We start from the raw sequence: 27,210 nt of genomic DNA, 5'->3' as shown, positions 1-27,210 counted from the left end.
TTTAGCCACGTGAGCTAAATAGGTGCGGATTAGCAGATTTTTTTAGCTATCCCCCCCTCCAATATTTTAAAAGTTTTTTTGTTTTGTTTTTCATCCTGGTTTTTGAGAAAACATACTGTATCGTGCAGGGGTCTTAAGCTTGACTGTGAATGAAGAGAGTCTAGGTGTGTATAGGCCACATCGGGTTCAAGTATTTAAAAGAAAAAATCAATCCAGTCTTTTCTATATTAATAACAGTTGAGAACATTAACAGTTCTTTAGAACGTAAAAAAGACGAGTGACCCAGTCCTCTCTTTCATCTCCCTGATACTTTGTCCTACTCCAACATACTCATAATCCTCTGTATGTCTATGCGAGTTAGAGACCCCTGATATAGTGAATGGTTAAGTGTTTTTTGAAATTTTTTTGTGGGCTTGAATAAAAATAAAAATAAAAACAAATCCTATGCATTTCAATGGCAGTTTACTGCAGATTTTCGTTATTCAGGGGTTCAGTCATTTTCACATGAATGCAGAAAAATATATAGCTACCTTCAATGACTGGGAATTGTGGAGTCATTCTGGCGATATCATCGTCGGATAATTCAGTAAGCCTATTGATTACGTTTTCTTGGACTGTATCCAAGCTTGGGAGATCATCTACAGTGTAGGCAAAGTTAGGTACGTAGGACACAATTTGCAGATCCGTAGGCCTCACATCCCTGGTTCCAATGCTGAATGGAATAACTCGTGATCGTTTGAGCGTGGTTGCTGGACGATTGATGTCATCTGTTGGAGACCCACTGGAGACAACAACCAAAAACTGAGGTACACCCTCTTGTTTCCTGCTACCTCGTGCAGCTGTCAGCATATCTTCATTAACAAATTGTAAAGCTTGACCCAAGTTGCGCTGTCTTCCTCCCCGCTGCCTTAATCCCCTGACCGCATTCAAGACGTCTTCTTTGGTTGTATGTGTGTTCAGATACATGTCAGCCTGCGCATAATCGCCATACTGGACCACACCGATTCGGATCTTATTTTCGGCCACGTTCAGATTCTCCACAATCCTACGGATAAATTCCTTGATGATAGGGAAATCCCTTCCAATGCCGTCAGATCCGTCGATGACGAAGATGATGTCCCTCCGTTGGCCTTGTGACTCGGCTAAGGAAAGAGGAGAATTAAATGTTAATTACATTTTTTTTCTAACTAAAATAAAAAGCGTAGGTTCAAGCATTTGGGATAATGCTTTCACTATGCTATGAGCTGTACCATTACTGCTCTAAGAGAAATGAAACAGACAATAGTTGGGAAGTGGATATAAAATACAGAGTTGTTTGCTATTTGCTTGGTTGTGATAACAAAAGGAAACTATCATCAGGATGAAATACAACATGAAAGTATAATGGATAACTTCAGGTGAGTAAGGCAATGTGTGCGACCAATCCACAATGTGTCCTGGAAGACGATCAGAACAAGATAAAAAGAGTGTTGTTTTTTCTAAATCTAATAGAAAGGCATAGCAATTCACATGGAATATGAAAGAAAAGGAGGCTCCTATTAGAAGACATAAGAAAATCTTAAGCACTCAGATTCTCAGTCCAACTAAGGTAACCATATAACCATATAGCCATAATTATAAGAGGAGAGAAGGTTTGAGGAGCGAAAAGATGTAATTATTGTCAAGAAGAGATCAAGATTGTTTACACTTTATTTTGTGAAGATTCATTTATTCGCTTATAAATGAGCTGCAGACTGATGGGGAAGCAGAAGATCTTGCTTACCAGGAATTGTTGTCATGGAGACAGCACTTAGCACCCTGCTCATGACAGAGGAAAGGTCTGTGAATTCAGCAACAGAAACAACATATCTGGGGTCGTTGGCTATCTTATGCAAGTCTCTGTTATCTGAGCTTCTGGTTCCGATGGCAAAGATGAGCACACCCAACCGTTTGAGAGCAGAAGCTGGCACATCCACACTGTCAAAAGACCTTCCACCACTTAACAGGATCAATAGTTGTGGAACACCTTGCAGACGCCTGCTGCCAGCAGATGCTGTAAAGACATTATCCCTCAAGTATTGGAGAGCTGCTCCGGTGTTGAGAGGTCTTCCACCTTTGTGCCTCAATCCTCTGACAATGTCAAGGACCTCGCCCTTTGTCGTGTATGTGTTCAGATAGAACTGGACAGCTGCATCTCTGCTGTACTGTACCAGGGAGACGCGATCTTTGTTGTCCTCCAAACTCAGCGTCTCTACGACTCTTTGGACAAAGTCCTTCATAGCTGGGAATGAGTTTCTTGTGGCATCAGAGCCATCCAACAAGAAAACCACATCCCTTCCCGGTCTGTCGGCTGCGGTAAAGAAAACATGAAACGTATTAAGAACCCTTAAGTCTACCATTGCCAAATGTCAACACAAGCTTGTTTAGCACGCCCATGCCAAATGAGTCCTGTGCTTGTACACGTACCAATTACTGTTGGCGTTTCTGGGGTGACGTCAATCACCACAGCCTCCACGGAGGACTGAAGCTGTTGTTGGACAGTGGGGAGGTCATTGAATTCAGGCACCAATAGAGCATATCTGGGGTTGTGAGCTATCTTCTGCAGCTCTCTGCTATCCGAGCTTCTGGTGCCGATGGCAAAGATGAGTACACCCAGCTGTTTGAGAGCAGAAGCTGGCGCATCCACACCGTCGAAAGACCTTCCGCCGCTTAGCAAGATTAGGACCTGTGGGACTCCTTCAAGGCGTCTGCTGCCGGCGGAGGCCGTGAAGACATTATCCCTCAAGTGCTGGAGAGCTGCTCCAGTGTTGAGGGGTCTTCCACCTCTGTGCCTCAATCCTCTGACAATGTCAAGGACCTCTCCCTTTGTCGTGTATGTGTTCAGATAGAACTGGACAGCTGCATCTCTGCTGTACTGTACCAGGGAGACGCGATCTTTGTTGTCCTCCAAACTCAGCGTCTCTACGACTCTTTGGACAAAGTCCTTCATAGCTGGGAATGAGTTTCTTGTGGCATCAGAGCCATCCAACAAAAAAACCACATCCTTTCCCGGTCTGTCGGCTGCGGTGAACAAAATATAAAATGTATTAAGAACCCTAAGTCTGCCACCAAATAGCCAAATGTCGACACAAGCTTGTTAAAAACGTCTATGTTTAGTGAGTGCTGTGCTTGTAAACGTACCAATTACTGTTGGCGTTTCTGGGGTGACCTCAATCACCACAGCCTCCACGGAGGACTGAAGCTGTTGTTGGACAGTGGGGAGGTCAGTAAATTCAGGCACCGAGAGAGCATATCTGGGGTCGTGGGCTATCCTCTGCAGCTCTCTGCTATCGGAGCTTCTGGTGCCAATGGCAAAGATCAGCACCCCCAGCTGCTTGAGAGCAGAAGCTGGTGCACCCACACTGTCGAAAGACCTTCCGCCGCTTAGCAAGATTAGCACCTGTGGGACTCCTTCAAGGCGTCTACTGCCGGCGGAGGCTGTGAAGACATTATCCCTCAAGTACTGGAGAGCTGCTCCAGTGTTGAGGGGTCTTCCACCTCTGTGCCTCAATCCTCTGACAATGTCAAGGACCTCGCCCTTTGTCGTGTATGTGTTCAGATAGAACTGGACAGCTGCATCTCTGCTGTACTGAACCAGGGAGACACGATCTTTGTTGTCATCCAAACTCAGCGTCGCTACGACTCTTTGGACAAAGTCCCTCATAGCTGGGAATGAGTTTCTTGTGGCGTTAGAGTCATCCAACAACAAAACCACATCCTTTCCCGGTCTGTCGGCTGCGGTAAACAAAATATAAAATCTATTAAGAACTCTTATCTACCAATTAATGGCTAATGGGAGACACAAGCTTGCTTCGCACGCCCATGCCAAGTGAGTGCTATGCTTGTACACATACCAATTACTGTTGGCGTTTCTGGGGTGACGTCAGTCACCACAGCCTCCACGGAGGACTGAAGCTGTTGTTGGACAGTGGGGAGGTCAGTGAATTCAGGCACCGATAGAGCATATCTGGGGTCGTGGGCTATCTTTTGCAGCTCTCCGCTATCAGAGCGTCTGGTGCCAATGGCAAAGATCAGCACACCCTGCTGTTTGAGAGCAGAAGCTGGCGCATCCACACTGTCGAAAGACCTTCCGCCGCTTAGCAAGATTAGGACCTGTGGGACTCCTTCAAGGCGTCTGCTGCCGGCGGAGGCCGTGAAGACATTATCCCTCAAGTATTGGAGAGCTGCTCCAGTGTTGAGGGGTGTTCCACCTCTGTGCCTCAATCCTCTGACAATGTCAAGGACCTCGGCCTTTGTCGTGTATGTGTTCAGGTAGAACTGGACAGCTGCATCTCTGCTGTACTGAACCAGGGAGACGCGATCTTTGTTGTCATCCAAACTCAGCGTCTCTACGACTCTTTGGACAAAGTCCCTCATAGCTGGGAATGAGTTTCTTGTGGCATCAGAGCCATCCAACAAGAAAACCACATCCTTTCCCGGTGTGTCGGCTGCGGTAAACAAAACATAAAATGTATTAAGAACCGTAAGTCTGCCACCAAATAGCCAATTGTCGACACAAGCTTGTTAAGCACGTCCATGTTTAGTGAGTGCTGTGCTTGTACACATACCAATTACTGTTGGCGTTTCTGGGGTGACCTCAATCACCACAGCCTCCACGGAGGACTGAAGCTGTTGTTGGACAGTGGGGAGGTCAGTGAATTCAGGCACCGATAGAGCATATCTGGGGTCGTGGGCTATCTTTTGCAGCTCTCCGCTATCAGAGCGTCTGGTGCCAATGGCAAAGATCAGCACACCCTGCTGTTTGAGAGCAGAAGCTGGCGCATCCACACTGTCGAAAGACCTTCCGCCGCTTAGCAAGATTAGGACCTGTGGGACTCCTTCAAGGCGTCTGCTGCCGGCTGAGGCCGTGAAGACATTATCCCTCAAGTATTGGAGAGCTGCTCCAGTGTTGAGGGGTGTTCCACCTCTGTGCCTCAATCCTCTGACAATGTCAAGGACCTCGCCTTTTGTCGTGTATGTGTTCAAGTAGAACTGGACAGCTGCATCTCTGCTGTACTGAACCAGGGAGACGCGATCTTTGTTGTCATCCAAACTCAGCGTCTCTACGACTCTTTGGACAAAGTCCCTCATAGCTGGGAATGAGTTTCTTGTGGCATCAGAGCCATCCAACAAGAAAACCACATCCTTTCCCGGTGTGTCGGCTGCGGTAAACAGAATATTAAACGTATTAAGAAGCTAAGGTTACCACCGAATGGCCAAATATCAACACGCTTGTTTAAGACGCCAATGTCGAGTGAGTGATGTGCTTGTACACGTACCAATTACTGTGGGCGTTTCTGGGGTGACGTCAATCACCACAGTCTCAACGGAGGACTGAAGCTGTTGTTGGACAGTGGGGAGGTCAGTGAATTCAGGCACCGATAGAGCATATCTGGGGTCGTGGGCTATCTTTTGCAGCTCTCCGCTATCAGAGCGTCTGGTGCCAATGGCAAAGATCAGCACACCCTGCTGTTTGAGAGCAGAAGCTGGCGCATCCACACTGTCGAAAGACCTTCCGCCGCTTAGCAAGATTAGGACCTGTGGGACTCCTTCAAGGCGTCTGCTGCCAGCGGAGGCCGTGAAGACATTATCCCTCAAGTATTGGAGAGCTGCTCCAGTGTTGAGGGGTGTTCCACCTCTGTGCCTCAATCCTCTGACAATGTCAAGGACCTCGCCCTTTGTCGTGTATGTGTTCAGGTAGAACTGGACAGCTGCATCTCTGCTGTACTGAACCAGGGAGACACGATCTTTGTTGTCATCCAAACTCAGCGTCTCTACGACTCTTTGGACAAAGTCCCTCAAAGCTGGTAATGAGTTTCTTGTGGCATCAGAGCCATCCAACAAGAAAACCACATCCTTTCCCGGTCTGTCGGCTGCGGTAAACAAAATATTAAATGTATGAAGAACCGTAAGTCTGCCACCAAATAGCCAAATGTCGACACAAGCTTGTTAAAAACGTCTATGTTTAGTGAGTGCTGTGTTTGTAAACGTACCAATTACTGTTGGCGTTTCTGGGGTGACCTCAATCACCACAGCCTCCACGGAGGACTGAAGCTGTTGTTGGACAGTGGGGAGGTCAGTAAATTCAGGCACCGAGAGAGCATATCTGGGGTCGTGGGCTATCCTCTGCAGCTCTCTGCTATCGGAGCTTCTGGTGCCAATGGCAAAGATCAGCACCCCCAGCTGCTTGAGAGCAGAAGCTGGTGCACCCACTCTGTCGAAAGACCTTCCGCCGCTTAGCAAGATTAGCACCTGTGGGACTCCTTCAAGGCGTCTACTGCCGGCGGAGGCTGTGAAGACATTATCCCTCAAGTACTGGAGAGCTGCTCCAGTGTTGAGGGGTCTTCCACCTCTGTGCCTCAATCCTCTGACAATGTCAAGGACCTCGCCCTTTGTCGTGTATGTGTTCAGATAGAACTGGACAGCTGCATCTCTGCTGTACTGAACCAGGGAGACACGATCTTTGTTGTCATCCAAACTCAGCGTCGCTACGACTCTTTGGACAAAGTCCCTCATAGCTGGGAATGAGTTTCTTGTGGCGTTAGAGTCATCCAACAACAAAACCACATCCTTTCCCGGTCTGTCGGCTGCGGTAAACAAAATATAAAATCTATTAAGAACTCTTATCTACCAATTAATGGCTAATGGGAGACACAAGCTTGCTTCGCACGCCCATGCCAAGTGAGTGCTATGCTTGTACACATACCAATTACTGTTGGCGTTTCTGGGGTGACGTCAGTCACCACAGCCTCCACGGAGGACTGAAGCTGTTGTTGGACAGTGGGGAGGTCAGTGAATTCAGGCACCGATAGAGCATATCTGGGGTCGTTGGCTATCTTTTGCAGCTCTCCGCTATCAGAGCGTCTGGTGCCAATGGCAAAGATCAGCACACCCTGCTGTTTGAGAGCAGAAGCTGGCGCATCCACACTGTCGAAAGACCTTCCGCCGCTTAGCAAGATTAGGACCTGTGGGACTCCTTCAAGGCGTCTTCTGCCGGCGGAGGCCGTGAAGACATTATCCCTCAAGTATTGGAGAGCTGCTCCAGTGTTGAGGGGTGTTCCACCTCTGTGCCTCAATCCTCTGACAATGTCAAGGACCTCGGCCTTTGTCGTGTATGTGTTCAGGTAGAACTGGACAGCTGCATCTCTGCTGTACTGAACCAGGGAGACGCGATCTTTGTTGTCATCCAAACTCAGCGTCTCTACGACTCTTTGGACAAAGTCCCTCATAGCTGGGAATGAGTTTCTTGTGGCATCAGAGCCATCCAACAAGAAAACCACATCCTTTCCCGGTGTGTCGGCTGCGGTAAACAAAACATAAAATGTATTAAGAACCGTAAGTCTGCCACCAAATAGCCAAATGTCGACACAAGCTTGTTAAGCACGTCCATGTTTAGTGAGTGCTGTGCTTGTACACATACCAATTACTGTTGGCGTTTCTGGGGTGACCTCAATCACCACAGCCTCCACGGAGGACTGAAGCTGTTGTTGGACAGTGGGGAGGTCAGTGAATTCAGGCACCGATAGAGCATATCTGGGGTCGTGGGCTATCTTTTGCAGCTCTCCGCTATCAGAGCGTCTGGTGCCAATGGCAAAGATCAGCACACCCTGCTGTTTGAGAGCAGAAGCTGGCGCATCCACACTGTCGAAAGACCTTCCGCCGCTTAGCAAGATTAGGACCTGTGGGACTCCTTCAAGGCGTCTGCTGCCGGCTGAGGCCGTGAAGACATTATCCCTCAAGTATTGGAGAGCTGCTCCAGTGTTGAGGGGTGTTCCACCTCTGTGCCTCAATCCTCTGACAATGTCAAGGACCTCGCCTTTTGTCGTGTATGTGTTCAAGTAGAACTGGACAGCTGCATCTCTGCTGTACTGAACCAGGGAGACGCGATCTTTGTTGTCATCCAAACTCAGCGTCTCTACGACTCTTTGGACAAAGTCCCTCATAGCTGGGAATGAGTTTCTTGTGGTATCAGATCCATCCAACAAGAAAACCACATCCCTTCCCGGTCTGTCAGCTGTGGTAAACAGAATATTAAACGTATTAAGAAGCTAAGGTTACCACCGAATGGCCAAATATCAACACGCTTGTTTAAGACGCCAATGTCGAGTGAGTGATGTGCTTGTACACGTACCAATTACTGTGGGCGTTTCTGGGGTGACGTCAATCACCACAGTCTCAACGGAGGACTGAAGCTGTTGTTGGACAGTGGGGAGGTCAGTGAATTCAGGCACCGATAGAGCATATCTGGGGTCGTGGGCTATCTTTTGCAGCTCTCCGCTATCAGAGCGTCTGGTGCCAATGGCAAAGATCAGCACACCCTGCTGTTTGAGAGCAGAAGCTGGCGCATCCACACTGTCGAAAGACCTTCCGCCGCTTAGCAAGATTAGGACCTGTGGGACTCCTTCAAGGCGTCTGCTGCCGGCGGAGGCCGTGAAGGCATTATCCCTCAAGTATTGGAGAGCTGCTCCAGTGTTGAGGGGTGTTCCACCTCTGTGCCTCAATCCTCTGACAATGTCAAGGACCTCGGCCTTTGTCGTGTATGTGTTCAGGTAGAACTGGACAGCTGCATCTCTGCTGTACTGAACCAGGGAGACGCGATCTTTGTTGTCATCCAAACTCAGCGTCTCTACGACTCTTTGGACAAAGTCCCTCATAGCTGGGAATGAGTTTCTTGTGGCATCAGAGCCATCCAACAAGAAAACCACATCCTTTCCCGGTGTGTCGGCTGCGGTAAACAAAACATAAAATGTATTAAGAACCGTAAGTCTGCCACCAAATAGCCAAATGTCGACACAAGCTTGTTAAGCACGTCCATGTTTAGTGAGTGCTGTGCTTGTACACATACCAATTACTGTTGGCGTTTCTGGGGTGACCTCAATCACCACAGCCTCCACGGAGGACTGAAGCTGTTGTTGGACAGTGGGGAGGTCAGTGAATTCAGGCACCGAGAGAGCATATCTGGGGTCGTGGGCTATCTTCTGCAGCTCTCTGCTATCGGAGCTTCTGGTGCCAATGGCAAAGATCAGCACACCCAGCTGCTTGAGAGCAGAAGCTGGTGCACCCACACTGTCGAAAGACCTTCCGCCGCTTAGCAAGATTAGCACCTGTGGGACTCCTTCAAGGCGTCTGCTGCCGGCGGAGGCCGTGAAGACATTATCCCTCAAGTATTGGAGAGCTGCTCCAGTGTTGAGGGGTGTTCCACCTCTGTGCCTCAATCCTCTGACAATGTCAAGGACCTCGGCCTTTGTCGTGTATGTGTTCAGGTAGAACTGGACAGCTGCATCTCTGCTGTACTGAACCAGGGAGACGCGATCTTTGTTGTCATCCAAACTCAGCGTCTCTACGACTCTTTGGACAAAGTCCCTCATAGCTGGGAATGAGTTTCTTGTGGCATCAGAGCCATCCAACAAGAAAACCACATCCTTTCCCGGTGTGTCGGCTGCGGTAAACAAAACATAAAATGTATTAAGAACCGTAAGTCTGCCACCAAATAGCCAAATGTCGACACAAGCTTGTTAAGCACGTCCATGTTTAGTGAGTGCTGTGCTTGTACACATACCAATTACTGTTGGCGTTTCTGGGGTGACCTCAATCACCACAGCCTCCACGGAGGACTGAAGCTGTTGTTGGACAGTGGGGAGGTCAGTGAATTGAGGCACCGATAGAGCATATCTGGGGTCGTGGGCTATCTTTTGCAGCTCTCCGCTATCAGAGCGTCTGGTGCCAATGGCAAAGATCAGCACACCCTGCTGTTTGAGAGCAGAAGCTGGCGCATCCACACTGTCGAAAGACCTTCCGCCGCTTAGCAAGATTAGGACTTGTGGGACTCCTTCAAGGCGTCTGCTGCCGGCTGAGGCCGTGAAGACATTATCCCTCAAGTATTGGAGAGCTGCTCCAGTGTTGAGGGGTGTTCCACCTCTGTGCCTCAATCCTCTGACAATGTCAAGGACCTCGCCTTTTGTCGTGTATGTGTTCAAGTAGAACTGGACAGCTGCATCTCTGCTGTACTGAACCAGGGAGACGCGATCTTTGTTGTCATCCAAACTCAGCGTCTCTACGACTCTTTGGACAAAGTCCCTCATAGCTGGGAATGAGTTTCTTGTGGTATCAGATCCATCCAACAAGAAAACCACATCCCTTCCCGGTCTGTCAGCTGTGGTAAACAGAATATTAAACGTATTAAGAAGCTAAGGTTACCACCGAATGGCCAAATATCAACACGCTTGTTTAAGACGCCAATGTCGAGTGAGTGATGTGCTTGTACACGTACCAATTACTGTGGGCGTTTCTGGGGTGACGTCAATCACCACAGTCTCAACGGAGGACTGAAGCTGTTGTTGGACAGTGGGGAGGTCAGTGAATTCAGGCACCGATAGAGCATATCTGGGGTCGTGGGCTATCTTTTGCAGCTCTCCGCTATCAGAGCGTCTGGTGCCAATGGCAAAGATCAGCACACCCTGCTGTTTGAGAGCAGAAGCTGGCGCATCCACACTGTCGAAAGACCTTCCGCCGCTTAGCAAGATTAGGACCTGTGGGACTCCTTCAAGGCGTCTGCTGCCGGCGGAGGCCGTGAAGGCATTATCCCTCAAGTATTGGAGAGCTGCTCCAGTGTTGAGGGGTGTTCCACCTCTGTGCCTCAATCCTCTGACAATGTCAAGGACCTCGGCCTTTGTCGTGTATGTGTTCAGGTAGAACTGGACAGCTGCATCTCTGCTGTACTGAACCAGGGAGACGCGATCTTTGTTGTCATCCAAACTCAGCGTCTCTACGACTCTTTGGACAAAGTCCCTCATAGCTGGGAATGAGTTTCTTGTGGCATCAGAGCCATCCAACAAGAAAACCACATCCTTTCCCGGTGTGTCGGCTGCGGTAAACAAAACATAAAATGTATTAAGAACCGTAAGTCTGCCACCAAATAGCCAAATGTCGACACAAGCTTGTTAAGCACGTCCATGTTTAGTGAGTGCTGTGCTTGTACACATACCAATTACTGTTGGCGTTTCTGGGGTGACCTCAATCACCACAGCCTCCACGGAGGACTGAAGCTGTTGTTGGACAGTGGGGAGGTCAGTGAATTGAGGCACCGATAGAGCATATCTGGGGTCGTGGGCTATCTTTTGCAGCTCTCCGCTATCAGAGCGTCTGGTGCCAATGGCAAAGATCAGCACACCCTGCTGTTTGAGAGCAGAAGCTGGCGCATCCACACTGTCGAAAGACCTTCCGCCGCTTAGCAAGATTAGGACTTGTGGGACTCCTTCAAGGCGTCTGCTGCCGGCTGAGGCCGTGAAGACATTATCCCTCAAGTATTGGAGAGCTGCTCCAGTGTTGAGGGGTGTTCCACCTCTGTGCCTCAATCCTCTGACAATGTCAAGGACCTCGCCTTTTGTCGTGTATGTGTTCAAGTAGAACTGGACAGCTGCATCTCTGCTGTACTGAACCAGGGAGACGCGATCTTTGTTGTCATCCAAACTCAGCGTCTCTACGACTCTTTGGACAAAGTCCCTCATAGCTGGGAATGAGTTTCTTGTGGCGTTAGAGCCATCCAACAAGAAAACCACATCCCTTCCCGGTCTGTCAGCTGTGGTAAACAGAATATTAAACGTATTAAGAAGCTAAGGCTACCACCGAATGGCCAAATATCGACACACACTTGTTTAAGACGCCAATGTCGAGTGAGTGATGTGCTTGTACACGTACCAATTACTGTGGGCGTTTCTGGGGTGACGTCAATCACCACAGTCTCAACGGAGGACTGAAGCTGTTGTTGGACAGTGGGGAGGTCAGTGAATTCAGGCACCGATAGAGCATATCTGGGGTCGTGGGCTATCTTTTGCAGCTCTCCGCTATCAGAGCGTCTGGTGCCAATGGCAAAGATCAGCACACCCTGCTGTTTGAGAGCAGAAGCTGGCGCATCCACACTGTCGAAAGACCTTCCGCCGCTTAGCAAGATTAGGACCTGTGGGACTCCTTCAAGGCGTCTGCTGCCGGCTGAGGCCGTGAAGACATTATCCCTCAAGTATTGGAGAGCTGCTCCAGTGTTGAGGGGTGTTCCACCTCTGTGCCTCAATCTTCTGACAATGTCAAGGACCTCGCCTTTTGTCGTGTATGTGTTCAAGTAGAACTGGACAGCTGCATCTCTGCTGTACTGAACCAGGGAGACGCGATCTTTGTTGTCATCCAAACTCAGCGTCTCTACGACTCTTTGGACAAAGTCCCTCATAGCTGGGAATGAGTTTCTTGTGGCATCAGATCCATCCAACAAGAAAACCACATCCCTTCCCGGTCTGTCAGCTGTGGTAAACAGAATATTAAACGTATTAAGAAGCTAAGGTTACCACCGAATGGCCAAATATCGACACGCTTGTTTAAGACGCCAATGTCGAGTGAGTGATGTGCTTGTACACGTACCAATTACTGTGGGCGTTTCTGGGGTGACGTCAATCACCACAGTCTCAACGGAGGACTGAAGCTGTTGTTGGACAGTGGGGAGGTCAGTGAATTCAGGCACCGATAGAGCATATCTGGGGTCGTGGGCTATCTTTTGCAGCTCTCCGCTATCAGAGCGTCTGGTGCCAATGGCAAAGATCAGCACACCCTGCTGTTTGAGAGCAGAAGCTGGTGCATCCACACTGTCGAAAGACCTTCCGCCGCTTAGCAAGATTAGGACCTGTGGGACTCCTTCAAGGCGTCTGCTGCCGGCGGAGGACGTGAAGACATTATCCCTCAAGTATTGGAGAGCTGCTCCAGTGTTGAGGGGTGTTCCACCTCTGTGCCTCAATCCTCTGACAATGTCAAGGACCTCGGCCTTTGTCGTGTATGTGTTCAGGTAGAACTGGACAGCTGCATCTCTGCTGTACTGAACCAGGGAGACGCGATCTTTGTTGTCATCCAAACTCAGCGTCTCTACGACTCTTTGGACAAAGTCCCTCATAGCTGGGAATGAGTTTCTTGTTGCATCAGAGCCATCCAACAAGAAAACCACATCCTTTCCCGGTGTGTCGGCTGCGGTAAACAAAACATAAAATGTATTAAGAACCGTAAGTCTGCCACCAAATAGCCAAATGTCGACACAAGCTTGTTAAGCACGTCCATGTTTAGTGAGTGCTGTGCTTGTACACATACCAATTACTGTTGGCGTTTCTGGGGTGACCTCAATCACCACAGCCTCCACGGAGGACTGAAGCTGTTGTTGGACAGTGGGGAGGTCAGTGAATTCAGGCACCGAGAGAGCATATCTGGGGTCGTGGGCTATCTTCTGCAGCTCTCTGCTATCGGAGCTTCTGGTGCCAATGGCAAAGATCAGCACACCTAGCTGCTTGAGAGCAGAAGCTGGTGCACCCACACTGTCGAAAGACCTTCCGCCGCTTAGCAAGATTAGCACCTGTGGGACTCCTTCAAGGCGTCTGCTGCCGGCGGAGGCCGTGAAGGCATTATCCCTCAAGTATTGGAGAGCTGCTCCAGTGTTGAGGGGTGTTCCACCTCTGTGCCTCAATCCTCTGACAATGTCAAGGACCTCGGCCTTTGTCGTGTATGTGTTCAGGTAGAACTGGACAGCTGCATCTCTGCTGTACTGAACCAGGGAGACGCGATCTTTGTTGTCATCCAAACTCAGCGTCTCTACAACTCTTTGGACAAAGTCCCTCATAGCTGGGAATGAGTTTCTTGTGGCGTTAGAGTCATCCAACAATAAAACCACATCCTTTCCCGGTCTGTCAGCTGCGGTAAACAAAATATAAAATGTATTAAGAATCCTAATCTACCACTTAATGGCTAATGGAAGACACAAGCTTGCTTCGCACGCCCATGCCAAGTGAGTGCTATGCTTGTACACGTACCAATTACTGTGGGCGTTTCTGGGGTGACGTCAATCACCACAGTCTCAACGGAGGACTGAAGCTGTTGTTGGACAGTGGGGAGGTCAGTGAATTCAGGCACCGATAGAGCATATCTGGGGTCGTGGGCTATCTTTTGCAGCTCTCCGCTATCAGAGCGTCTGGTGCCAATGGCAAAGATCAGCACACCCTGCTGTTTGAGAGCAGAAGCTGGCGCATCCACACTGTCGAAAGACCTTCCACCGCTTAGCAAGATTAGGACCTGTGGGACTCCTTCAAGGCGTCTGCTGCCGGCTGAGGCCGTGAAGACATTGTCCCTCAAGTATTGGAGAGCTGCTCCAGTGTTGAGGGGTGTTCCACCTCTGTGCCTCAATCCTCTGACAATGTCAAGGACCTCGCCTTTTGTCGTGTATGTGTTCAAGTAGAACTGGACAGCTGCATCTCTGCTGTACTGAACCAGGGAGACGCGATCTTTGTTGTCATCCAAACTCAGCGTCTCTACGACTCTTTGGACAAAGTCCCTCATAGCTGGGAATGAGTTTCTTGTGGCATCAGATCCATCCAACAAGAAAACCACATCCCTTCCCGGTCTGTCAGCTGTGGTAAACAGAATATTAAACGTATTAAGAAGCTAAGGTTACCACCGAATGGCCAAATATCGACACGCTTGTTTAAGACGCCAATGTCGAGTGAGTGATGTGCTTGTACACGTACCAATTACTGTGGGCGTTTCTGGGGTGACGTCAATCACCACAGTCTCAACGGAGGACTGAAGCTGTTGTTGGACAGTGGGGAGGTCAGTGAATTCAGGCACCGATAGAGCATATCTGGGGTCGTGGGCTATCTTTTGCAGCTCTCCGCTATCAGAGCGTCTGGTGCCAATGGCAAAGATCAGCACACCCTGCTGTTTGAGAGCAGAAGCTGGCGCATCCACACTGTCGAAAGACCTTCCGCCGCTTAGCAAGATTAGGACCTGTGGGACTCCTTCAAGGCGTCTGCTGCCGGCGGAGGACGTGAAGACATTATCCCTCAAGTATTGGAGAGCTGCTCCAGTGTTGAGGGGTGTTCCACCTCTGTGCCTCAATCCTCTGACAATGTCAAGGACCTCGGCCTTTGTCGTGTATGTGTTCAGGTAGAACTGGACAGCTGCATCTCTGCTGTACTGAACCAGGGAGACGCGATCTTTGTTGTCATCCAAACTCAGCGTCTCTACGACTCTTTGGACAAAGTCCCTCATAGCTGGGAATGAGTTTCTTGTGGCATCAGAGCCATCCAACAAGAAAACCACATCCTTTCCCGGTGTGTCGGCTGCGGTAAACAAAACATAAAATGTATTAAGAACCGTAAGTCTGCCACCAAATAGCCAAATGTCGACACAAGCTTGTTAAGCACGTCCATGTTTAGTGAGTGCTGTGCTTGTACACATACCAATTACTGTTGGCGTTTCTGGGGTGACCTCAATCACCACAGCCTCCACGGAGGACTGAAGCTGTTGTTGGACAGTGGGGAGGTCAGTGAATTCAGGCACCGAGAGAGCATATCTGGGGTCGTGGGCTATCTTCTGCAGCTCTCTGCTATCGGAGCTTCTGGTGCCAATGGCAAAGATCAGCACACCCAGCTGCTTGAGAGCAGAAGCTGGTGCACCCACACTGTCGAAAGACCTTCCGCCGCTTAGCAAGATTAGCACCTGTGGGACTCCTTCAAGGCGTCTGCTGCCGGCGGAGGCTATGAAGACATTATCCCTCAAATACTGGAGAGCTGCTCCAGTGTTGAGGGGTCTTCCACCTCTGTGCCTCAATCCTCTGACAATGTCAAGGACCTCGCCCTTTGTCGTGTATGTGTTCAGATAGAACTGGACAGCTGCATCTCTGCTGTACTGAACCAGGGAGACGCGATCTTTGTTGTCATCCAAACTCAGCGTCTCTACAACTCTTTGGACAAAGTCCCTCATAGCTGGGAATGAGTTTCTTGTGGCGTTAGAGTCATCCAACAATAAAACCACATCCTTTCCCGGTCTGTCAGCTGCGGTAAACAAAATATAAAATGTATTAAGAATCCTAATCTACCACTTAATGGCTAATGGAAGACACAAGCTTGCTTCGCACGCCCATGCCAAGTGAGTGCTATGCTTGTACACGTACCAATTACTGTGGGCGTTTCTGGGGTGACGTCAATCACCACAGTCTCAACGGAGGACTGAAGCTGTTGTTGGACAGTGGGGAGGTCAGTGAATTCAGGCACCGATAGAGCATATCTGGGGTCGTGGGCTATCTTTTGCAGCTCTCCGCTATCAGAGCGTCTGGTGCCAATGGCAAAGATCAGCACACCCTGCTGTTTGAGAGCAGAAGCTGGCGCATCCACACTGTCGAAAGACCTTCCCCCGCTTAGCAAGATTAGGACCTGTGGGACTCCTTCAAGGCGTCTGCTGCCGGCTGAGGCCGTGAAGACATTATCCCTCAAGTATTGGAGAGCTGCTCCAGTGTTGAGGGGTGTTCCACCTCTGTGCCTCAATCCTCTGACAATGTCAAGGACCTCGCCTTTTGTCGTGTATGTGTTCAAGTAGAACTGGACAGCTGCATCTCTGCTGTACTGAACCAGGGAGACGCGATCTTTGTTGTCATCCAAACTCAGCGTCTCTACGACTCTTTGGACAAAGTCCCTCATAGCTGGGAATGAGTTTCTTGTGGCATCAGATCCATCCAACAAGAAAACCACATCCCTTCCCGGTCTGTCAGCTGTGGTAAACAGAATATTAAACGTATTAAGAAGCTAAGGTTACCACCGAATGGCCAAATATCGACACGCTTGTTTAAGACGCCAATGTCGAGTGAGTGATGTGCTTGTACACGTACCAATTACTGTGGGCGTTTCTGGGGTGACGTCAATCACCACAGTCTCAACGGAGGACTGAAGCTGTTGTTGGACAGTGGGGAGGTCAGTGAATTCAGGCACCGATAGAGCATATCTGGGGTCGTGGGCTATCTTTTGCAGCTCTCCGCTATCAGAGCGTCTGGTGCCAATGGCAAAGATCAGCACACCCTGCTGTTTGAGAGCAGAAGCTGGCGCATCCACACTGTCGAAAGACCTTCCGCCGCTTAGCAAGATTAGGACCTGTGGGACTCCTTCAAGGCGTCTGCTGCCGGCGGAGGACGTGAAGACATTATCCCTCAAGTATTGGAGAGCTGCTCCAGTGTTGAGGGGTGTTCCACCTCTGTGCCTCAATCCTCTGACAATGTCAAGGACCTCGGCCTTTGTCGTGTATGTGTTCAGGTAGAACTGGACAGCTGCATCTCTGCTGTACTGAACCAGGGAGACGCGATCTTTGTTGTCATCCAAACTCAGCGTCTCTACGACTCTTTGGACAAAGTCCCTCATAGCTGGGAATGAGTTTCTTGTGGCATCAGAGCCATCCAACAAGAAAACCACATCCTTTCCCGGTGTGTCGGCTGCGGTAAACAAAACATAAAATGTATTAAGAACCGTAAGTCTGCCACCAAATAGCCAAATGTCGACACAAGCTTGTTAAGCACGTCCATGTTTAGTGAGTGCTGTGCTTGTACACATACCAATTACTGTTGGCGTTTCTGGGGTGACCTCAATCACCACAGCCTCCACGGAGGACTGAAGCTGTTGTTGGACAGTGGGGAGGTCAGTGAATTCAGGCACCGAGAGAGCATATCTGGGGTCGTGGGCTATCTTCTGCAGCTCTCTGCTATCGGAGCTTCTGGTGCCAATGGCAAAGATCAGCACACCCAGCTGCTTGAGAGCAGAAGCTGGTGCACCCACACTGTCGAAAGACCTTCCGCCGCTTAGCAAGATTAGCACCTGTGGGACTCCTTCAAGGCGTCTGCTGCCGGCGGAGGCTATGAAGACATTATCCCTCAAATACTGGAGAGCTGCTCCAGTGTTGAGGGGTCTTCCACCTCTGTGCCTCAATCCTCTGACAATGTCAAGGACCTCGCCCTTTGTCGTGTATGTGTTCAGATAGAACTGGACAGCTGCATCTCTGCTGTACTGAACCAGGGAGACGCGATCTTTGTTGTCATCCAAACTCAGCGTCTCTACAACTCTTTGGACAAAGTCCCTCATAGCTGGGAATGAGTTTCTTGTGGCGTTAGAGTCATCCAACAATAAAACCACATCCTTTCCCGGTCTGTCAGCTGCGGTAAACAAAATATAAAATGTATTAAGAATCCTAATCTACCACTTAATGGCTAATGGAAGACACAAGCTTGCTTCGCACGCCCATGCCAAGTGAGTGCTATGCTTGTACACGTACCAATTACTGTGGGCGTTTCTGGGGTGACGTCAATCACCACAGTCTCAACGGAGGACTGAAGCTGTTGTTGGACAGTGGGGAGGTCAGTGAATTCAGGCACCGATAGAGCATATCTGGGGTCGTGGGCTATCTTTTGCAGCTCTCCGCTATCAGAGCGTCTGGTGCCAATGGCAAAGATCAGCACACCCTGCTGTTTGAGAGCAGAAGCTGGCGCATCCACACTGTCGAAAGACCTTCCACCGCTTAGCAAGATTAGGACCTGTGGGACTCCTTCAAGGCGTCTGCTGCCGGCTGAGGCCGTGAAGACATTGTCCCTCAAGTATTGGAGAGCTGCTCCAGTGTTGAGGGGTGTTCCACCTCTGTGCCTCAATCCTCTGACAATGTCAAGGACCTCGCCTTTTGTCGTGTATGTGTTCAAGTAGAACTGGACAGCTGCATCTCTGCTGTACTGAACCAGGGAGACGCGATCTTTGTTGTCATCCAAACTCAGCGTCTCTACGACTCTTTGGACAAAGTCCCTCATAGCTGGGAATGAGTTTCTTGTGGCATCAGATCCATCCAACAAGAAAACCACATCCCTTCCCGGTCTGTCAGCTGTGGTAAACAGAATATTAAACGTATTAAGAAGCTAAGGTTACCACCGAATGGCCAAATATCGACACGCTTGTTTAAGACGCCAATGTCGAGTGAGTGATGTGCTTGTACACGTACCAATTACTGTGGGCGTTTCTGGGGTGACGTCAATCACCACAGTCTCAACGGAGGACTGAAGCTGTTGTTGGACAGTGGGGAGGTCAGTGAATTCAGGCACCGATAGAGCATATCTGGGGTCGTGGGCTATCTTTTGCAGCTCTCCGGTATCAGAGCGTCTGGTGCCAATGGCAAAGATCAGCACACCCTGCTGTTTGAGAGCAGAAGCTGGCGCATCCACACTGTCGAAAGACCTTCCGCCGCTTAGCAAGATTAGGACCTGTGGGACTCCTTCAAGGCGTCTGCTGCCGGCGGAGGCCGTGAAGGCATTATCCCTCAAGTATTGGAGAGCTGCTCCAGTGTTGAGGGGTGTTCCACCTCTGTGCCTCAATCCTCTGACAATGTCAAGGACCTCGGCCTTTGTCGTGTATGTGTTCAGGTAGAACTGGACAGCTGCATCTCTGCTGTACTGAACCAGGGAGACGCGATCTTTGTTGTCATCCAAACTCAGCGTCTCTACGACTCTTTGGACAAAGTCCCTCATAGCTGGGAATGAGTTTCTTGTGGCATCAGAGCCATCCAACAAGAAAACCACATCCTTTCCCGGTGTGTCGGCTGCGGTAAACAAAACATAAAATGTATTAAGAACCGTAAGTCTGCCACCAAATAGCCAAATGTCGACACAAGCTTGTTAAGCACGTCCATGTTTAGTGAGTGCTGTGCTTGTACACATACCAATTACTGTTGGCGTTTCTGGGGTGACCTCATTCACCACAGCCTCCACGGAGGACTGAAGCTGTTGTTGGACAGTGGGGAGGTCAGTGAATTCAGGCACCGAGAGAGCATATCTGGGGTCGTGGGCTATCTTCTGCAGCTCTCTGCTATCGGAGCTTCTGGTGCCAATGGCAAAGATCAGCACACCCAGCTGCTTGAGAGCAGAAGCTGGTGCACCCACACTGTCGAAAGACCTTCCGCCGCTTAGCAAGATTAGCACCTGTGGGACTCCTTCAAGGCGTCTGCTGCCGGCGGAGGCTATGAAGACATTATCCCTCAAATACTGGAGAGCTGCTCCAGTGTTGAGGGGTCTTCCACCTCTGTGCCTCAATCCTCTGACAATGTCAAGGACCTCGCCCTTTGTCGTGTATGTGTTCAGATAGAACTGGACAGCTGCATCTCTGCTGTACTGAACCAGGGAGACGCGATCTTTGTTGTCATCCAAACTCAGCGTCTCTACAACTCTTTGGACAAAGTCCCTCATAGCTGGGAATGAGTTTCTTGTGGCGTTAGAGTCATCCAACAATAAAACCACATCCTTTCCCGGTCTGTCAGCTGCGGTAAACAAAATATAAAATGTATTAAGAATCCTAATCTACCACTTAATGGCTAATGGAAGACACAAGCTTGCTTCGCACGCCCATGCCAAGTGAGTGCTATGCTTGTACACGTACCAATTACTGTGGGCGTTTCTGGGGTGACGTCAATCACCACAGTCTCAACGGAGGACTGAAGCTGTTGTTGGACAGTGGGGAGGTCAGTGAATTCAGGCACCGATAGAGCATATCTGGGGTCGTGGGCTATCTTTTGCAGCTCTCCGCTATCAGAGCGTCTGGTGCCAATGGCAAAGATCAGCACACCCTGCTGTTTGAGAGCAGAAGCTGGCGCATCCACACTGTCGAAAGACCTTCCACCGCTTAGCAAGATTAGGACCTGTGGGACTCCTTCAAGGCGTCTGCTGCCGGCTGAGGCCGTGAAGACATTGTCCCTCAAGTATTGGAGAGCTGCTCCAGTGTTGAGGGTTGTTCCACCTCTGTGCCTCAATCCTCTGACAATGTCAAGGACCTCGCCCTTTGTCGTGTATGTGTTCAGATAGAACTGGACAGCTGCATCTCTGCTGTACTGAACCAGGGAGACGCGATCTTTGTTGTCATCCAAACTCAGCGTCTCTACAACTCTTTGGACAAAGTCCCTCATAGCTGGGAATGAGTTTCTTGTGGCGTTAGAGTCATCCAACAATAAAACCACATCCTTTCCCGGTCTGTCAGCTGCGGTAAACAAAATATAAAATGTATTAAGAATCCTAATCTACCACTTAATGGCTAATGGAAGACACAAGCTTGCTTCGCACGCCCATGCCAAGTGAGTGCTATGCTTGTACACGTACCAATTACTGTGGGCGTTTCTGGGGTGACGTCAATCACCACAGTCTCAACGGAGGACTGAAGCTGTTGTTGGACAGTGGGGAGGTCAGTGAATTCAGGCACCGATAGAGCATATCTGGGGTCGTGGGCTATCTTTTGCAGCTCTCCGCTATCAGAGCGTCTGGTGCCAATGGCAAAGATCAGCACACCCTGCTGTTTGAGAGCAGAAGCTGGCGCATCCACACTGTCGAAAGACCTTCCACCGCTTAGCAAGATTAGGACCTGTGGGACTCCTTCAAGGCGTCTGCTGCCGGCTGAGGCCGTGAAGACATTGTCCCTCAAGTATTGGAGAGCTGCTCCAGTGTTGAGGGGTGTTCCACCTCTGTGCCTCAATCCTCTGACAATGTCAAGGACCTCGCCTTTTGTCGTGTATGTGTTCAAGTAGAACTGGACAGCTGCATCTCTGCTGTACTGAACCAGGGAGACGCGATCTTTGTTGTCATCCAAACTCAGCGTCTCTACGACTCTTTGGACAAAGTCCCTCATAGCTGGGAATGAGTTTCTTGTGGCATCAGATCCATCCAACAAGAAAACCACATCCCTTCCCGGTCTGTCAGCTGTGGTAAACAGAATATTAAACGTATTAAGAAGCTAAGGTTACCACCGAATGGCCAAATATCGACACGCTTGTTTAAGACGCCAATGTCGAGTGAGTGATGTGCTTGTACACGTACCAATTACTGTGGGCGTTTCTGGGGTGACGTCAATTACCACAGTCTCAACGGAGGACTGAAGCTGTTGTTGGACAGTGGGGAGGTCAGTGAATTCAGGCACCGATAGAGCATATCTGGGGTCGTGGGCTATCTTTTGCAGCTCTCCGGTATCAGAGCGTCTGGTGCCAATGGCAAAGATCAGCACACCCTGCTGTTTGAGAGCAGAAGCTGGCGCATCCACACTGTCGAAAGACCTTCCGCCGCTTAGCAAGATTAGGACCTGTGGGACTCCTTCAAGGCGTCTGCTGCCGGCGGAGGACGTGAAGACATTATCCCTCAAGTATTGGAGAGCTGCTCCAGTGTTGAGGGGTGTTCCACCTCTGTGCCTCAATCCTCTGACAATGTCAAGGACCTCGGCCTTTGTCGTGTATGTGTTCAGGTAGAACTGGACAGCTGCATCTCTGCTGTACTGAACCAGGGAGACGCGATCTTTGTTGTCATCCAAACTCAGCGTCTCTACGACTCTTTGGACAAAGTCCCTCATAGCTGGGAATGAGTTTCTTGTGGCATCAGAGCCATCCAACAAGAAAACCACATCCTTTCCCGGTGTGTCGGCTGCGGTAAACAAAACATAAAATGTATTAAGAACCGTAAGTCTGCCACCAAATAGCCAAATGTCGACACAAGCTTGTTAAGCACGTCCATGTTTAGTGAGTGCTGTGCTTGTACACATACCAATTACTGTTGGCGTTTCTGGGGTGACCTCATTCACCACAGCCTCCACGGAGGACTGAAGCTGTTGTTGGACAGTGGGGAGGTCAGTGAATTCAGGCACCGAGAGAGCATATCTGGGGTCGTGGGCTATCTTCTGCAGCTCTCTGCTATCGGAGCTTCTGGTGCCAATGGCAAAGATCAGCACACCCAGCTGCTTGAGAGCAGAAGCTGGTGCACCCACACTGTCGAAAGACCTTCCGCCGCTTAGCAAGATTAGCACCTGTGGGACTCCTTCAAGGCGTCTGCTGCCGGCGGAGGCTATGAAGACATTATCCCTCAAATACTGGAGAGCTGCTCCAGTGTTGAGGGGTCTTCCACCTCTGTGCCTCAATCCTCTGACAATGTCAAGGACCTCGCCCTTTGTCGTGTATGTGTTCAGATAGAACTGGACAGCTGCATCTCTGCTGTACTGAACCAGGGAGACGCGATCTTTGTTGTCATCCAAACTCAGCGTCTCTACAACTCTTTGGACAAAGTCCCTCATAGCTGGGAATGAGTTTCTTGTGGCGTTAGAGTCATCCAACAATAAAACCACATCCTTTCCCGGTCTGTCAGCTGCGGTAAACAAAATATAAAATGTATTAAGAATCCTAATCTACCACTTAATGGCTAATGGAAGACACAAGCTTGCTTCGCACGCCCATGCCAAGTGAGTGCTATGCTTGTACACGTACCAATTACTGTGGGCGTTTCTGGGGTGACGTCAATCACCACAGTCTCAACGGAGGACTGAAGCTGTTGTTGGACAGTGGGGAGGTCAGTGAATTCAGGCACCGATAGAGCATATCTGGGGTCGTGGGCTATCTTTTGCAGCTCTCCGCTATCAGAGCGTCTGGTGCCAATGGCAAAGATCAGCACACCCTGCTGTTTGAGAGCAGAAGCTGGCGCATCCACACTGTCGAAAGACCTTCCACCGCTTAGCAAGATTAGGACCTGTGGGACTCCTTCAAGGCGTCTGCTGCCGGCTGAGGCCGTGAAGACATTGTCCCTCAAGTATTGGAGAGCTGCTCCAGTGTTCAGGGGTGTTCCACCTCTGTGCCTCAATCCTCTGACAATGTCAAGGACCTCGCCTTTTGTCGTGTATGTGTTCAAGTAGAACTGGACAGCTGCATCTCTGCTGTACTGAACCAGGGAGACGCGATCTTTGTTGTCATCCAAACTCAGCGTCTCTACGACTCTTTGGACAAAGTCCCTCATAGCTGGGAATGAGTTTCTTGTGGCATCAGATCCATCCAACAAGAAAACCACATCCCTTCCCGGTCTGTCAGCTGTGGTAAACAGAATATTAAACGTATTAAGAAGCTAAGGTTACCACCGAATGGCCAAATATCGACACGCTTGTTTAAGACGCCAATGTCGAGTGAGTGATGTGCTTGTACACGTACCAATTACTGTGGGCGTTTCTGGGGTGACGTCAATCACCACAGTCTCAACGGAGGACTGAAGCTGTTGTTGGACAGTGGGGAGGTCAGTGAATTCAGGCACCGATAGAGCATATCTGGGGTCGTGGGCTATCTTTTGCAGCTCTCCGCTATCAGAGCGTCTGGTGCCAATGGCAAAGATCAGCACACCCTGCTGTTTGAGAGCAGAAGCTGGCGCATCCACACTGTCGAAAGACCTTCCGCCGCTTAGCAGGATTAGGACCTGTGGGACTCCTTCAAGGCGTCTGCTGCCGGCGGAGGACGTGAAGACATTATCCCCCAAGTATTGGAGAGCTGCTCCAGTGTTGAGGGGTGTTCCACCTCTGTGCCTCAATCCTCTGACAATGTCAAGGACCTCGGCCTTTGTCGTGTATGTGTTCAGGTAGAACTGGACAGCTGCATCTCTGCTGTATTGAACCAGGGAGACGCGATCTTTGTTGTCATCCAAACTCAGCGTCTCTACGACTCTTTGGACAAAGTCCCTCATAGCTGGGAATGAGTTTCTTGTGGCATCAGAGCCATCCAACAAGAAAACCACATCCTTTCCCGGTGTGTCGGCTGCGGTAAACAAAACATAAAATGTATTAAGAACCGTAAGTCTGCCACCAAATAGCCAAATGTCGACACAAGCTTGTTAAGCACGTCCATGTTTAGTGAGTGCTGTGTTTGTACACATACCAATTACTGTTGGCGTTTCTGGGGTGACCTCAATCACCACAGCCTCCACGGAGGACTGAAGCTGTTGTTGGACAGTGGGGAGGTCAGTGAATTCAGGCACCGAGAGAGCATATCTGGGGTCGTGGGCTATCTTCTGCAGCTCTCTGCTATCGGAGCTTCTGGTGCCAATGGCAAAGATCAGCACACCCAGCTGCTTGAGAGCAGAAGCTGGTGCACCCACACTGTCGAAAGACCTTCCGCCGCTTAGCAAGATTAGCACCTGTGGGACTCCTTCAAGGCGTCTGCTGCCGGCGGAGGCTATGAAGACATTATCCCTCAAATACTGGAGAGCTGCTCCAGTGTTGAGGGGTCTTCCACCTCTGTGCCTCAATCCTCTGACAATGTCAAGGACCTCGCCCTTTGTCGTGTATGTGTTCAGATAGAACTGGACAGCTGCATCTCTGCTGTACTGAACCAGGGAGACGCGATCTTTGTTGTCATCCAAACTCAGCGTCTCTACAACTCTTTGGACAAAGTCCCTCATAGCTGGGAATGAGTTTCTTGTGGCGTTAGAGTCATCCAACAATAAAACCACATCCTTTCCCGGTCTGTCAGCTGCGGTAAACAAAATATAAAATGTATTAAGAATCCTAATCTACCACTTAATGGCTAATGGAAGACACAAGCTTGCTTCGCACGCCCATGCCAAGTGAGTGCTATGCTTGTACACGTACCAATTACTGTGGGCGTTTCTGGGGTGACGTCAATCACCACAGTCTCAACGGAGGACTGAAGCTGTTGTTGGACAGTGGGGAGGTCAGTGAATTCAGGCACCGATAGAGCATATCTGGGGTCGTGGGCTATCTTTTGCAGCTCTCCGCTATCAGAGCGTCTGGTGCCAATGGCAAAGATCAGCACACCCTGCTGTTTGAGAGCAGAAGCTGGCGCATCCACACTGTCGAAAGACCTTCCGCCGCTTAGCAAGATTAGGACCTGTGGGACTCCTTCAAGGCGTCTGCTGCCGGCTGAGGCCGTGAAGACATTATCCCTCAAGTATTGGAGAGCTGCTCCAGTGTTGAGGGGTGTTCCACCTCTGTGCCTCAATCCTCTGACAATGTCAAGGACCTCGCCTTTTGTCGTGTTTGTGTTCAAGTAGAACTGGACAGCTGCATCTCTGCTGTACTGAACCAGGGAGACGCGATCTTTGTTGTCATCCAAACTCAGCGTCTCTACGACTCTTTGGACAAAGTCCCTCATAGCTGGGAATGAGTTTCTTGTGGCGTTAGAGCCATCCAACAAGAAAACCACATCCCTTCCCGGTCTGTCAGCTGTGGTAAACAGAATATTAAACGTATTAAGAAGCTAAGGCTACCACCGAATGGCCAAATATCGACACACACTTGTTTAAGACGCCAATGTCGAGTGAGTGATGTGCTTGTACACGTACCAATTACTGTGGGCGTTTCTGGGGTGACGTCAATCACCACAGTCTCAACGGAGGACTGAAGCTGTTGTTGGACAGTGGGGAGGTCAGTGAATTCAGGCACCGAGAGAGCATATCTGGGGTCGTGGGCTATCTTCTGCAGCTCTCTGCTATCGGAGCTTCTGGTGCCAATGGCAAAGATCAGCACACCCAGCTGCTTGAGAGCAGAAGCTGGTGCACCCACACTGTCGAAAGACCTTCCGCCGCTTAGCAAGATTAGCACCTGTGGGACTCCTTCAAGGCGTCTGCTGCCGGCGGAGGCTATGAAGACATTATCCCTCAAATACTGGAGAGCTGCTCCAGTGTTGAGGGGTCTTCCACCTCTGTGCCTCAATCCTCTGACAATGTCAAGGACCTCGCCCTTTGTCGTGTATGTGTTCAGATAGAACTGGACAGCTGCATCTCTGCTGTACTGAACCAGGGAGACGCGATCTTTGTTGTCATCCAAACTCAGCGTCTCTACAACTCTTTGGACAAAGTCCCTCATAGCTGGGAATGAGTTTCTTGTGGCGTTAGAGTCATCCAACAATAAAACCACATCCTTTCCCGGTCTGTCAGCTGCGGTAAACAAAATATAAAATGTATTAAGAATCCTAATCTACCACTTAATGGCTAATGGAAGACACAAGCTTGCTTCGCACGCCCATGCCAAGTGAGTGCTATGCTTGTACACGTACCAATTACTGTGGGCGTTTCTGGGGTGACGTCAATCACCACAGTCTCAACGGAGGACTGAAGCTGTTGTTGGACAGTGGGGAGGTCAGTGAATTCAGGCACCGATAGAGCATATCTGGGGTCGTGGGCTATCTTTTGCAGCTCTCCGCTATCAGAGCGTCTGGTGCCAATGGCAAAGATCAGCACACCCTGCTGTTTGAGAGCAGAAGCTGGCGCATCCACACTGTCGAAAGACCTTCCACCGCTTAGCAAGATTAGGACCTGTGGGACTCCTTCAAGGCGTCTGCTGCCGGCTGAGGCCGTGAAGACATTGTCCCTCAAGTATTGGAGAGCTGCTCCAGTGTTCAGGGGTGTTCCACCTCTGTGCCTCAATCCTCTGACAATGTCAAGGACCTCGCCTTTTGTCGTGTATGTGTTCAAGTAGAACTGGACAGCTGCATCTCTGCTGTACTGAACCAGGGAGACGCGATCTTTGTTGTCATCCAAACTCAGCGTCTCTACGACTCTTTGGACAAAGTCCCTCATAGCTG

General features: G+C 49.9%; 2 protein-coding genes across 2 annotated transcripts in view; one reads left to right on the top strand and one right to left on the bottom strand.

Moving 5' to 3' along the window:
- The window catches only part of mlphb (melanophilin b), a 140,952-nt gene that overhangs the window by 28,573 nt on the left and 85,169 nt on the right, over positions 1–27,210 (top strand). The window lies entirely within an intron of this gene.
- col6a3 (collagen, type VI, alpha 3) overlaps positions 1–27,210 on the bottom strand; it is a 77,638-nt gene that overhangs the window by 21,371 nt on the left and 29,057 nt on the right. The window contains exon 6 of the mRNA XM_077536952.1: positions 531–1,142. Within this exon, the coding sequence (XP_077393078.1) occupies positions 531–1,142 (612 nt within the window). The remainder of the gene's footprint in view (positions 1–530; positions 1,143–27,210) is intronic.

This window comes from Festucalex cinctus, chromosome 11, assembly GCF_051991245.1.
Source record: "Festucalex cinctus isolate MCC-2025b chromosome 11, RoL_Fcin_1.0, whole genome shotgun sequence".
Taxonomy (NCBI): Eukaryota; Metazoa; Chordata; class Actinopteri; order Syngnathiformes; family Syngnathidae; genus Festucalex; species Festucalex cinctus.
This window is presented reverse-complemented; position numbering and strand designations above follow the sequence as displayed.